At 52.1% G+C, this 14,410-nt stretch overlaps 2 protein-coding genes across 2 annotated transcripts in view; both read left to right on the top strand.

Annotated features, from left to right (window-relative positions):
* The window catches only part of LOC142908378 (uncharacterized), a 44,334-nt gene extending 34,554 nt beyond the window's left edge, over nucleotides 1–9,780 (top strand). The window contains exons 5-6 of the mRNA XM_076058949.1: nucleotides 5,201–5,280; nucleotides 9,621–9,780. The gene's annotated coding sequence lies outside the window, so the exon portion shown is untranslated. The remainder of the gene's footprint in view (nucleotides 1–5,200; nucleotides 5,281–9,620) is intronic.
* The window catches only part of LOC142908377 (uncharacterized), a 65,834-nt gene that overhangs the window by 31,096 nt on the left and 20,328 nt on the right, over nucleotides 1–14,410 (top strand). The window contains exons 3-7 of the mRNA XM_076058948.1: nucleotides 8,679–8,842; nucleotides 8,940–8,986; nucleotides 9,084–9,154; nucleotides 9,252–9,428; nucleotides 9,702–14,002. Of these exons, the coding sequence (XP_075915063.1) occupies nucleotides 8,679–8,842; nucleotides 8,940–8,986; nucleotides 9,084–9,154; nucleotides 9,252–9,428; nucleotides 9,702–13,662 (4,420 nt within the window). The 3' untranslated portion in view covers nucleotides 13,663–14,002. The remainder of the gene's footprint in view (nucleotides 1–8,678; nucleotides 8,843–8,939; nucleotides 8,987–9,083; nucleotides 9,155–9,251; nucleotides 9,429–9,701; nucleotides 14,003–14,410) is intronic.

Below are 14,410 nucleotides of genomic sequence, written 5' to 3'. Positions count from 1 at the left end.
CCCCTCGTCACACGGCGTCTGACCCCCCCCCCTGCCCCCCTTAGGGGCGTGACGTCATATATGGACGTCCTCATAATCTGTGTTCACCCCGGATATTTCATAGAGATGGCAATTCTCCTGCTGTGTGTCATACCGCTGGCCCTGCCGGGCCATATCCAGCGCCACGCTCAACTCTACAAACGGCTTCCACCGTCGCTTCGCGTCCACACTCGTGGCTCGATTTGCCACCGCATCTGCTCGTGTGGACAGCCCTCAGACACTTCTACACTCCATCATTGCGTCCTCTTAAACCCTTCCTTCGTCCCGTTCGTCGTTCACCAGCACCCCTAACAAACTCCATCGTGCTCTCGAAAATAACACCGTCCGCGCGCTGCTGATATTCGTCCAAGGTTCGCCGCTCTTCACCCTTTTCACAGAAAGCCCCCCGTGCAAACTGTTCATTTCTATACTCGCTTTGGTTCTATTGGGTAAAGGCACGTAGGTGAGACGGTCTCGTCCCTTCACCTGATGAAGGCCGCTTGTGTTGTGGCCGAAACGTCGTGACTGTTTTGTTATTTTATTTTCACCTACGTGACTTTACCCAATGGAAGCAAAGAGTATGGAGCGTAGCAGTCACGGAAGCTTGAAATCTGTTCGTTTCTACTTTTCTTATTTCTGGGTGGCATTGAGCTCCATCCTGGCCCAAATGTTAAGGACTCGTGTAATTCCGTCGATTTTTTCTGGCAGGAAAAGGTGTTGGCGTTCTGCACGTCAACATCAGAGGGCTTGTGGTTAAGTTAAGTCAGCTGCAACTAGAAGTGGCAAATCTTAACCTCGTACATTTATTTTGCCTAACAGAAACATTTCTCACTCCTGCCGTCAATGACTTGCAGATTACGATTGAGAACCACAGCCTTTTTTTCGGCTTGATCGAGGATCTAAAGGAGGTGGAATTGCCATCTATGTTCGTAACGCTATTGCATGTTCACCAGCTCACTCCTTGTTTAAAAAAAATGTTACTTTGAAGGTCTGGCTCTCTGAATAACTCTCCCAAACAATCAACAGATATTGGCAGTGTGCTGTTATAGACCACCTTGTGGGAAGGATGTTGAAGCTGCATCGGCACTGAGAGAGCTTTTTGAGGGCCTCGCTAAAGGTGAAATCGTTTTAGTGGGTGATCTAAATTGGGATTGGCTAAACCCGCCGGCCGTGGCCACACATTTTACAGATGAATTTAACTTGTTTCAATTAATTAATGTCCCCACAAGACCCAACCTAAAAAAATCCGGGACAGTCAACTCTGCTTGAAAACGTCCTATTGACAAATGCCCCTCACAATTTCGCACTGACTGGTGTTCTGGGTAATAACCTTAGTGATCACTCCTTCATTCTTGGGGTGAGATCATCAGCCAGACCCAAAGCCCCCCCTAAAATTGGTTGAGAAGCACTCTTTGAGGCACTTCAGCACTCAGGCATTCACTAATGATGTGCTTCACTCGGATATTGACGAGGTCTGTGATATCCCCAAACCTGACCACGGCTTGGGAGACCTTCAGGTACACATGTTTCTCCAAATTCTTGACAAACATGCTCCGTTCGTTCGATTTAAAACTCATGAAAACTAGGGACAAGGCTTGGGCATGTGTTCAGAAAAGTAATTTGGTGAGTGACTGGCTAGAACACAGGATTTTAAGGAATAGATGCGTCAAAAAAATACGGCATGCAAAAAATGCCCAACTTTTCCTCCACTCTCCTGGAATCACATGGAAATGCCAGGATTTTCTGGGAAACAATCAAATGCATCGAAAAGACATCCAAAACAGAAAATCTGCCTGTTGAGCTTCACCGAAATGGGGAATATTTTTCAGATCCCTCCAAAAAAATAGTTGACAATTTTAACCTTCATTTTTCTGAAGCTGGTAATCTTTTTGATAATGTATTGGGAGTCACCCCTGCTCCTGCAAATTCCTACACCCCTGTCCAAACATTAAACGAATTTAGTTTCCAACCAATCCACGAAAGTAATGTTCTGAAACAACTGTCCTACCTCAAAGGGTCCTCCTCTACCGGAGCAGATAGTTTTCCCATATTTGCTCTACAAACTGTTGGTCACCTAATATACAAACCTATAGCCCATATTTTCAACCTGTCCATCAAAGAAGCATCAGTTCGTCTAGAATGGAAACATTCCTATGTCCATCCACTTCACAAAGGGGGCCCTAAAGATGATCCCAATAACTAGCGACCTATCTCAATTTTGTCCCCGTTGATGAAAATTTTAGAAAAATTATTGAACCACCAAATTAGCAGTTTCCTGTCCACCAACAATCTATCACATCCAAAACCAATCTGGGTTCCGAAAAAAATACAGCACCACATCTGCTGCATTGGACTCTCTGAATCACATTCACAGTAGCCTTGATAATAAGCAGTACTGTGCCTGTCTTTTTCTTGACCTGTCCAAAGCCTTCGATACAGTAGACCACAACACCCTACTTAGTAAACTAAGTTGCCTCGGTTTCTCCAAACACGCAGTGGAATGATAAAAAAAATTACCTCTTTTCTCGCACCCAAAACTGTATTCACAGATGGCTGGATGTCAAACAGTGTTAAGATAACAAAAGGGGTTCCACAGGGTTCCATCCTCGGCCCCCTCTTGTTCTCTCTTTATGTCAATGACTTGGGCACTGAACTGGATCATTCCAGGGTAAATGATTTTGCAGATGACACGATACTGATCACTGCTGGCCGCTCTCCGGATGACGTGATTGCTAAGCTCCAGGGTGATTTCAACAAACTACAACATCAGCAAGTTGCTCTTAAACTAGTCCCTGAATACCTCCAAAACCAAGGTGCTATGCTTCTCACCGGGACTAAAGCAGGAAGTTATTTTTCCCCAGTTACATTCCTTGAATAATTATCAAATAGAGCAAGTCAAGATCTGTAAGTATCTTGGGGTCATCCTGGATTCAAAACTGAATTTTGAAGATCACATTGATTATATTGGTAAAACGACAAAAATAAAAATTGGTTTTCTGTATCGACACAAGCACTGCTTCCCCCCAATGTTCTGTTTGGAATTGATAAGAGCTACCATACTGCCTCTACTTGACTCCTGTGACATCGTGTATAAATCAGCCCCAAGTACTGTACTGAAGAAGCTTGATTCCATCTATCACTCGGCCTGAAGATTTACATTGAATTGCCCATATAGGACTCACCACTGTGATCTCTACATTGGGTCAAACTTAACATCTCTTAATGTTCGACGGCTTGTGCACCAGATGATCTTATTTATTCAACGATGTACTTACAAAGAAAATCCGCAGACTACCTGCTGCTGGATCTCCTCTCTGTTTCAAAGAACAAATTTGACCTCAGGTCTTCGCTCATTTACCAGCTTCACATTCCCCTATTGCCGTACAGAAACTGGAGGAATGGCCTTTGCTATTGATGCCCCCAGGGTCTGGAATGCTATTGCCAATAAACTGCAACTTGAATCGCTACCAATGAGATTTTCACTCAGAACTGCTCTAGAGGAGTTGTACACCCCTAGCTGCCACTGCTATTCAGCGGCCTAAAATAAAATAAAGTGTTTCGCTCTGGATTACCTCTGCAAAGTATTATTCTGTACTTTGATTTAGCGCGCTGATCTTTAAAGGTGCATTGAAAAACGTTTAATACTCCGACTGATGCTCCTGTTGTTGTGGAGTAACTCATGCAGCCAGCTATGGCTCTAGGGTTTGGTGGTACATGTTGTTTATGTAGTTTATAGTGAAAAAAATTCGGTCACAGTCCCTATGATCACTGTTACATTGGATTTATGGCTTTTATTTTGGTGATTTCGAAAACGTTGTTTTTGGTTTTGGCCATGTTTTTGTTTATTGTAGTACGGAGTCAGACTGATGGCCTTAATCTTCGTTGTCTTGTGGTTGTTGTTGTTGTTATTTTGACTTGCATCCCACTGGGATTTTTTGCACACAGCCGTTGGTGGTGTACGGTGCTGTTTCAGGAATATTTTTCATGTTTTTTTTCCCATGGATTTTCTGTTTGCACAGTCACTCACAAAGTAGTCACTTTAAGACGTGTTCTTGGTCACGGTTTTTTGCTTGTTGTGGTTGCACGCGATTCAAGAGCCGAACGGCTCACAGGGCTATACCAATAGTAATGGAAAATGGAACTAAATGTCTGTGTCTCTCGCTGTCTCTCTGTCTGTGTCTCTCTGTCTGTGTCTGTCTGTCTGTGTCTATCTGTCTGTCTCTGTCTGTGTCTCTCTGCGAATCTGTGTCTCTGTGTCTCTGTCTGTGTCTCTGTGCGTCTCTCTGTGTCTCTCTCTGTCTCTCTGTGTCTCTGTCTCTCTGTCTCTCTGTGTCTCTGTCTGTCTCTCTGTGTCTCTCTCTGTCTCTCTGTGTCTCTGTCTGTCTCTGTCTGTGTGTGTCTGTGTCTCTGTGTGTGTCTCTGTGTGTCTCTGTGTGTGTCTGTGTCTCTGTGTCTCTGTGTGTGTCTCTGTGTGTCTCTCTCTCTGTGTCTCTCTGTCTGTGTCTCTGTGTGTGTCTCGGTGTCTCTCTCTGTGTCTCTGTCTGTGTGTCTCTGTGTCTCTGTGTGTGTCTCTGTGTCTCTCTGTGTCTCTGTCTGTGTGTCTGTGTCTCTGTGTGTGTGTCTCTGTGTCTCTGTGTGTCTCTGTCTGTGTGTCTCTGTGTCTCTGTGTGTCTCTGTGTGTCTCTGTGTGTGTCTCTGTGTGTCTCTGTGTGTGTCTGTGTCTCTGTGTCTCTGTGTGTCTCTGTGTCTCTGTGTGTCTCTGTGTGTGTCTTGGTGTCTCTGTGTCTCTCTCTCTGTGTCTCTGTGTGTCTCTGTGTGTGTCTCTGTGTGTCTCTGTGTGTCTCTGTGTCTCTGTCTGTGTGTCTCTGTGTGTCTCTGTGTGTCTCTGTGTCTGTGTGTGCCTCTGTGTCTCTGTGTGTCTCTGTGTGTGTCTCGGTGTCTCTGTGTCTCTGTGTGTGTCTCGGTGTGTGTCTCGGTGTCTCTGTCTCTGTGTGTCTCTGTGTGTCTCTGTGTGTCTGTGTGTGTGTGTCTCTGTGTGTCTCTGTCTGTGTCTCCGTGTCTCTGTGTGTCTCTGTCTGTGTCTCTGTGTGTCTCTCTCTCTGTGTCTCTGTGTGTCTCTGTCTGTGTCTCTGTGTGTGTCTCGGTGTCTCTGTGTGTGTCTCTGTGTCTCTGTGTGTCTCAGGGTCGATGGTTGCTTCCTCGACTGCCCATCCCAGCTGCTCTTTGACGACGTCACGCGGCGCTGCGTCCTCCCAGAAGACTGTGCGTGTCTCCACACACATTCACATACACACACTCATACACACACACATTCACACACACTCATACAACAACAACGGCTCCCTGGTGCACACACTCATCTACACACACACACGTGTACACACGCACACGTGTACACACACACACGTGTACACACACACACACGTGTACACACACACACGTGTACACACACACACACACGTGTACACACACACACACACTCCGTTGTTGTTGGAGGGCGACTGCCTCCAACTGCCCAGTAGCATCCTTCACGAGCCTCCTCCACAGAGGCCGATCTTGACACCGCTGGTACCAGTCATCGGCAAGTCCACTCAGCTCCACGTCCTCCTGTACCACATCACTCCATCTCTTCTCTAGCCCGTGCCGCGCCCGCTTAGCCCCCTCTATCCGGCCAAACAAAAGCTGTTTCGGCATGCGGTGGCTGGGCATGCGGGCTACATGACCCAGCCATCGCAGCCTTGCCTGTCGGAGGAGCTCACCGATGGGACCCTGCCCAGATCTTTCAAGGATTTGTGAGCTCCTCACACAATCCAGTCTGGTTAAACCCAGGACGGATCGTAGGCAGGCCAGCCTAAATGTTTCTAACCGGCGAAGATGTTCCATTAGGGGGGTCCACGTTTCGCAAGCGTAGAGAAGGGAGGGAATGACCGTGGCCGAGAAGACCTGAAGCTTAGTGCGGAGCGACAGACCAGGTAGCTTCCACACAGCGTTACGCAACCGATGAAAAGATATTGCCGCTCGACTGATTCGGAGTGAGACCTCTGCTGTTAAACTGGAGCCGGTCATGAGCACACCGCCCAGGTATGGGAAACTCTCCCCTCTCTCCACAATTGCCCCATCACCGATTGGGAGTTGTGGGGGTGGAGTGTCCGATGGTACAAAATACCCAGGCAGGTGCTTAGTTTTGGTGGGGCTGATGGTAAGGCCCCACCTCTTAGTGGCTTTTTCCTGGTTAATAACATCCTATAGTACTATAGTCACAGAGCTAGTGCAGAACCACTGAACCGGAATTGATCGCTTGAAAGCGTCTAGCAACACCCAGCGATTCATAGAAGTTGAAGGTTGGTGTAGTACTATAGTCACAGAGCAAGTGCAGAACCACTGAACCGGAATTGATGGCTTTAAAGCATCTAGCAACACCCAGCGATTCATAGAAGTTGAAGGCGGTGTAGTACTATAGTCACTGAACAAGTGCAGAATCACTGAACCGGAATTGATCGCTTGAAAACGTTTAGCGCTGGTGCCCTTGAAAGTGCGGGGGTCCGTAGCTACTTCTCTAGATACTTTTTCAGCTACTTCTGCTGCTACTTCAGCGGCTACTTCTGTGACTACTTCTGTGGCTACTTCTGCGGCTACTTCTGTGGCTACTTCTGTGGCTACTTCTGTGGCTACTTCTACGGCTACTTCTGTGGCTACTTCTGTGGCTACTTCTGCGGCTACTTCTGTGGCTACTTCTGTGGCTACTTCTGTGGCTACTTCTGCGGCTACTTCTGTGGCTACTTCTGCGGCTACTTCTGCGGCTACTTCTGTGGCTACTTCTGTGGCTACTTCTGTGGCTACTTCTGCGGCTACTTCTACGGCTACTTCTGTGGCTACTTCTGCGGCTACTTCTACGGCTACTTCTGTGGCTACTTCTGTGGCTACTTTCGCGGCTACTTCTGTGGCTACTTCTGTGGCTACTTCTGCGGCTACTTCCGTAGCTACTTCTGTGGCTACTTCTGCGGCTAATTCAGCGGCTACTTCTGTGGCTACTTCTGCGGCTACTTCTGTGGCTACTTCTGCGGCTACTTCTGTGGCTACTTCTGTGGCTACTTCTGTGGCTACGTCTGCGGCTACTTCTACGGCTACTTCTGCGGCTACTTCAGCGGCTACTTCTGCAGCTACTTCAGCGGCTACTTCTGCGGCTACTTCTGCGGCTACTTCTGTGGCTACTTCTGCGGCTACTTCCGTAGCTACTTCTGCGGCTACTTCTGCGGCTACTTCTGCGGCTACTTCTGCGGCTACTTCTGCGGCTACTTCTGTGGCTACTTCCATGGCTACTTCTGCGGCTACTTCAGCGGCTACTTCTACGGCTACTTCTGCAGCTACTTCTACGGCTACTTCTGTGGCTACTTCTGCGGCTACTTCTACGGCTACTTCTGTGGCTACTTCTGTGGCTACTTCTGCGGCTACTTCTGTGGCTACTTCTGCGGCTACTTCTACGGCTACTTCCGTGGCTACTTCTGCGGCTACTTCTGTGGCCACTTCTGCGGCTACTGCGTCTACTTCAGCGGCTACTTCTACGGCTACTTCTGTGGCTACTTCTGTGGCTACTTCTACGGCTACTTCTGCGGCTACTTCTGCGGCTACTTCTGCGGCTACTTCTGCGGCTACTTCTACGGCTACTTCTGTGGCTACTTCTGTGGCTACTTCTGTGGCTACTTCTGCGGCTACTTCTGCGGCTACTTCTGTGGCTACTTCTACGGCTACTTCTGTGGCAACTTCTGTGGCAACTTCTGCGACTACTTCTATGGCTCCTTCCGTGGCTACTTCTGCGGCTACTTCTGCGGCCACTTCTGTGGCTACTTCAGCGGCTACTTCTGTGGCTACTTCTGCGGCTACTTCTGTGGCTACTTCTGCGGCTACTTCTGTGGCTACTTCTGCGGCTACTTCTACGGCTACTTCAGCGGCTACTTCTGTGGCTACTTCTGTGGCTACTTCTGCGGCTACTTCTGTGGCTACTTCTATGGCTACTTCAGTGGCTACTTCTGTGGCTACTTCGGCTACTTCTGTGGCTACTTCGGCTACTTCTGCTGCTACTTCAGCGGCTACTTCTGTGGCTACTTCTGCGGCTACTTCTGTGGCTACTTCTGCGGCTACTTCTGTGGCTACTTCTGCGGCTACTTCTACGGCTACTTCAGCGGCTACTTCTGCGGCTACTTCTATGGCTACTTCAGTGGCTACTTCTGTGGCTACTTCGGCTACTTCTGTGGCTACTTCTGCGGCTACTTCTGCGGCTACTTCTACGGCTTCTTCAGCGGCTACTTCTGCGGCTACTTCTGTGGCTACTTCTGCGGCTACTTCTGCGGCTACTTTAACGGCTACTTCAGCGGCTACTTCTGCGGCTACTTCTGCGGCTACTTCTGCAGCTACCTCTGCGGCTACTTCTGCGGCTACTTCTACGGCTACTTCTGCGGCTACTTCTGTGGCTACTTCTGTGGCTACTTCTGTGGCTACTTCTGTGGCTACTTCTACGGCTACTTCAGCGGCTACTTCTGCGGCTACTTCAGCGGCTTCTTCTGTGGCTACTTCAGCGGCTACTTCCACGGCTACTTCTACGGCTACTTCTGCGGCTACTTCTGTGGCTACTTCTGTGGCTACTTCTGTGGCTACTTCTGCAGCTACCTCTGCGGCTACTTCTGCGGCTACTTCAGCGGCTTCTTCTGTGGCTACTTCAGCGGCTACTTCCACGGCTACTTCTACGGCTACTTCTGCGGCTACTTCTGTGGCTACTTCTGCGGCTACTTCTGCAGCTACCTCTGCGGCTACTTCTGCGGCTACTTCTGTGGCTACTTCTGTGGCTACTTCTGTGGCTACTTCTACGGCTACTTCAGCGGCTACTTCTGCGGCTACTTCAGCGGCTTCTTCTGTGGCTACTTCAGCGGCTACTTCCACGGCTACTTCTACGGCTACTTCTGCGGCTACTTCTGTGGCTACTTCTGTGGCTACTTCTGTGGCTACTTCTGTGGCTACTTCTACGGCTACTTCTGCGGCTACTTCTGCGGCTACTTCTGCGGCTACTTCAGCGGCTTCTTCTGTGGCTACTTCAGCGGCTACTTCCACGGCTACTTCTACGGCTACTTCTGCGGCTACTTCTGTGGCTACTTCTGTGGCTACTTCTGTGGCTACTTCTGTGGCTACTTCTACGGCTACTTCTGCGGCTACTTCTGCGGCTACTTCTGCGGCTACTTCAGCGGCTTCTTCTGCGGCTACTTCTGCGGCTACTTCTGCGGCTACTTCTGTGACTACTTCAGTGGCTACTTCTGCGGCTACTTCAGCAGCTACTTCAGCGGCTACTTCAGCGGCTACTTCCACGGCTACTTCTGCCGCGAGGATCATCCGGCAGTGGTTTGCAACGTTCTGACCTGTCTGTGCCCACAACTCCTCGGACGTCCGTGAAGCGAAGTGATCTTTAGATCGTCGGATTCCTGCTGCTGCTGCTGCACTGCAGATACCGATCCTGGCCTCACAGGTGAATTGCCCGATTGTCACTCCCCACGATCATCGTCATCATCGTCATCATCGTCATCTTCTTCTTAACCCCCCTCCCACCGATCCGCCAGGCATCGTCCTACACGCAGCCGTGCCTGGGACGGCGGCGACAGCAGCTGCACCGACAACAGCGACAGCTGAACGGGCAACAGCTGCAGCACCACCAGCTGTGGCGACAGCACCAGCAGCTGTAGCAACAGCACCACCAGCTGTAGCGACAGCACCACCAGCAGCTGTAGCGACAACACCAGCTGTAGCAACAGCACCACCGGCTGTGGCGACAGCACCACCAGCTGTAGCGACAGCACCACCACCACCAGCTGTATCGACAGCACCACCACCAGCTGTAGCGACAGCACCACCACCACCAGCTGTAGCGACAGCAGCAGCAGCAACGTCAGCAACATCAACAACAGCTGTAGCGACAGCAGCTGTAGCTATAGCGACAACACTGCCAACGTTAGCCACGTCAACAACAGCTGCAGCACCACCAGCAGCTGTAGCGACAGCACCACCAGCAGCTGTAGCGACAGCACCACCACCTCCAGCTATAGCAACAGCATCACCAGCTGTAGCGACAGCACCAACACCAGCGGCTGTAGCGACAGCACCACCAGCAACTGTAGCGACAGCACCACCACCACCAGCTGTAGCGACAGCACCACCACCTCCAGCTATAGCAACAGCACCACCAGCTGTAGCGACAGCACCACCAGCTGTAGCGACAGCACCACCACCACCAGCTGTAGCGACAGCACCACCAGCAGCTGTAGCGACAGCACCACCAGCTGTAGCAACAGCACCACCAGCTGTAGCGACACCACCACCAGCTGTAGCGACAGCACCACCACCAGCAGCTGTAGCGACAGCACCACCACCAGCAGCTGTAGCAACAGCACCAGCAGCTGTAGCGACAGCACCACCACCAGCAGCTGTAGCGACAGCACCACCAGCTGTAGCAACAGCACCACCACCAGCTGTAGCGACAGCACCACCACCACCAGCTGTAGCGACAGCACCACCACCAGCTGTAGCGACAGCACCACCTCCAGCTGTAGCGACACCACCACCAGCTGTAGCGACAGCACCACCACCTCCAGCTGTAGCGACAGCACCACCACCAGCAGCTGTAGCGACAGCACCACCAGCTGTAGCGACAGCACCACCACCACCAGCTGTAGCGACAGCACCACCAGCTGTAGCGACAGCACCAGCAGCAGCTGTAGCAACAGCACCACCAGCTGTAGCGACAGCACCAGCAGCTGTAGCAACAGCACCACCGGCAGCTGTAGCAACAGCACCACCAGCTGTAGCGACAGCACCAGCAGCAGCTGTAGCAACAGCACCACCAGCTGTAGCAACAGCACCACCAGCTGTAGCGACAGCACCACCAGCTGTAGCAACAGCACCACCAGCTGTAGCGACAGCACCACCACCACCAGCTGTAGCGACAGCACTACCACCAGCTGTAGCGACAGCACCACCAGCAGCTGTAGCGACAGCACCACCACCACCAGCAGTTGTAGCGACAGCACTACCACCAGCTGTAGCAACAGCACCACCACCAGCTGTAGCAACAGCACCACCACCAGCTGTAGCGACATCACCACCAGCAGCTGTAGCGACAGCACCACCACCACCAGCAGTTGTAGCGACAGCACTACCACCAGCTGTAGCAACAGCACCACCACCAGCTGTAGCAACAGCACCACCAGCAGCTGTAGCGACAGCACCACCAGCAGCTGTAACGACAGCACCACCAGCAGCTGTAGCGACAGCACCACCAGCAGCTGTAGCGACACCACCACCAGCTGTAGCAACAGCACCACCACCACCAGCTGTAGCGACAGCACCACCACCACCAGCTGTAGCGACAGCACCACCACCACCAGTTGTAGCGACAGCACCACCAGCTGTAGCGACAGCACCACCAGCTGTAGCGACAGCACCACCACCACCAGCTGTAGCGACAGCACCACCACCAGCTGTAGCGACAGCACCACCACCAGCTGTAGCGACAGCACCACCAGCTGTAGCGACAGCACCGCCACCACCAGCTATAGCTACAGCACCACCACCAGCAGCTGTAGCTACAGCACCACCACCAGCAGCTGTAGCGACAGCACCACCAGCTGTAGCGCCACCACCACCAGCTGTAGCGACACCACCAGCGGCAACGTCAGCAACATCAACAACAGCTGTAGCGACAGCAGCTGTAGCTGTAGTCACAACACTGCCAGCGTTAGCCACGTCAACAACAGCTGCAACACCACCAGCTGTAGCAACAGCCGTAGCGCCGGCGTTAACTACATCAACAACAGGTGTAGCTATAGCAACAGCAGTACCGGCATTAACTACATCAGCAACAGCTGTGGCAACAGCCGTAGCGCCAGCAGCTGTAACAGCTGCAGCAGCAACAGCTGTGGCAACAGCAGGACCAACATTAATTACAGCAACAGCAGCTCCTGTGACAGCAGGAACAGCAACAGTGCACGTGACACTAACAGCAGGGACAGCAGCTGCTGTGACAGCAGGAACAGCAACAGCTGTAGCAGCAGTAGAGACATCAGCAGCTGTGGCAGTAACAACTGTAACAGCAGCAGCTGTTGCAGCAACAGCAGGCACGGCAACAGCAGGCACGGCAACAGCAGGCACAGCAACACCTGCAGAGGCAGCAACAGCACCAGTAGCAGTAGAAACATCAGCTGCTGTAACAGCACCAGCAGTAACAGCAGCAGTACCAACAGCAGCAGTAGCAACAGCAGCAGAATCAACAGCAGCAGTAGCAACAGCGCCAGAGGCAACAGCAGCAGTAGCAACAGCAGCAGAATCAACAGCAGCAGAATCAACAGCAGCAGTAGCAACAGCGCCAGAGGCAACAGCAGCAGTAGCAACAGCAGCAGAATCAACAGCAGCAGAATCAACAGCAGCAGTAGCAACAGCGCCAGAGGTAACAGCAGCAGTAGCAACAGCAGCAGAATCAACAGCAGCAGTAGCAACAGCAGCAACAGCGCCAGGAACAACAGCAGCAGTAGCAGCAGCAGCAGTAGCAACAGCAGCAGTAGCAACAGCAGCAGAATCAACAGCAGCAGAATCAACAGCAGCAGTAGCAACAGCGCCAGAGGCAACAGCAGCAGTAGCAACAGCAGCAGTAGCAACAGCAGCAACAGTGCCAGCAACAACAGCAGCAGTAGCAACAGCAGCAGTAGCAACAGCAGCAGAATCAACAGCAGCAGTAGCAACAGCAGCAACAGCGCCGGCAACAACAGCAGCAGTAGCAACAGCAGCAGTAGCAACAGCAGCAGAATCAACAGCAGCAGAATCAACAGCAGCAGAATCAACAGCAGCAGTAGCAACAGCGCCAGAGGCAACAGCAGCAGTAGCAACAGCAGCAGAATCAACAGCAGCAGTAGCAACAGCAGCAGTAGCAACAGCAGCAACAGTGCCAGCAACAACAGCAGCAGTAGCAACAGCAGCAGAATCAACAGCTGCAGTAGCAACAGCGCCAGAGGCAACAGCAGCAGTAGCAACAGCAGCAGAATCAACAGCAGCAGTAGCAACAGCAGCAGAATCAACAGCAGCAGTAGCAACAGCAGCAGAATCAACAGCAGCAGTAGCAACAGCACCAACAGCGCCGGCAACAACAGCAGCAGTAGCAACAGCAGCAGAATCAACAGCGCCAGAGGCAACAGCAGCAGTAGCAACAGCAGCAGAATCAACAGCAGCAGTAGCAACAGCAGCAGAATCAACAGCAGCAGTAGCAACAGCAGCAACAGCGCCAGCAACAACAGTACCAGTAGCAACAGCAGTAGAATCAACAGCAGCAGTAGCAACAGCAGCAACAGTGCCAGCAACAACAGCAGCAACAACAACAACAACAGCAGCAGCAGCAGAACTCCCCAGCATGACAGCGTCCAGAGCAACAGCAATGGAAGGCGTGACAGCTACACGAGCAGCAGCAGCAGCGACAGCAGCGGCGACAGCAGCCACGGCCTCCCTCGGGGCGACAGCAGTGGCGACAGCAGCCCCGGCAGAGGCGACGCTGTTCACGGCAACAGCGGCCGTCAGATCGATAGCGGCGACGGCGGCGGGAGAAGACCCGGCGGAGTTTGAGACGGCAGGGACAGCGGCGGTGCTGATAGCAGGCACAGCAGTAGCAGCGTCAGCTACACCAGCAACTGTAGGAGCAGCAACAGCAGCAGCAGCAGCAACAGCAGCAGCAGTATCAGCAACATCAAGGGTAACAGTCATAGCAGAATCGGCGACAGCAGGAACAGCACCGCCAGCAGCAACAACAACAACAGCCGCCGATGTGCATGACCACGATCCCCACGCGATGACCGGAGGGCCGTGGACGCTGAACAGGACCACCTTTAGGTCACCTTCGACGGAAATCTTTGAGACCGGGTCTCCTCTCTGGGGCGTGGTCACAGCGAGTCCAAGTCCAGCTAAGGTGAGACTCGGGGTGGAGAGACTCACGGTGTAGAGACTCAGGGTTTAGAGACTCGGGGTGTAGAGACTCGGGGTGTAGAGACTCGGGGTCTAGAGACTCAGGGTCTAGAGACTCAGGGTCTAGAGACTCCGGGTGTAGAGACTCGGGGTCTAGAGACTCGGGGTCTAGAGACTCGGGGTGTAGAGACTCGGGGTCTAGAGACTCAGGGTCTAGAGACTCGGGGTCTAGAGACTCGGGATGTAGAGACTCGGGGTGTAGAGACTCGGGGTCTAGAGACTCGGGTGTAGAGACTTGGGATGTAGAGACTCGGGGTGTAGAGACTCGGGTGTAGAGACTCGGGGTCTAGAGACTCGGGGTCTAGAGACTCGGGGTGTAGAGACTCGGGGTGTAGAGACTCGGGGTCTAGAG

Source organism: Petromyzon marinus (genome assembly GCF_048934315.1).
Source record: "Petromyzon marinus isolate PM22_M1 ecotype Great Lakes invasive population chromosome 80 unlocalized genomic scaffold, UKy_Petmar_22M1.pri1.0 chr80_unloc.5, whole genome shotgun sequence".
In the NCBI taxonomy this organism is placed as follows: domain Eukaryota; kingdom Metazoa; phylum Chordata; class Hyperoartia; order Petromyzontiformes; family Petromyzontidae; genus Petromyzon; species Petromyzon marinus.
Note: the sequence above shows the minus strand (reverse complement) of the source record. Positions and strands in the feature narration are given on the sequence as shown.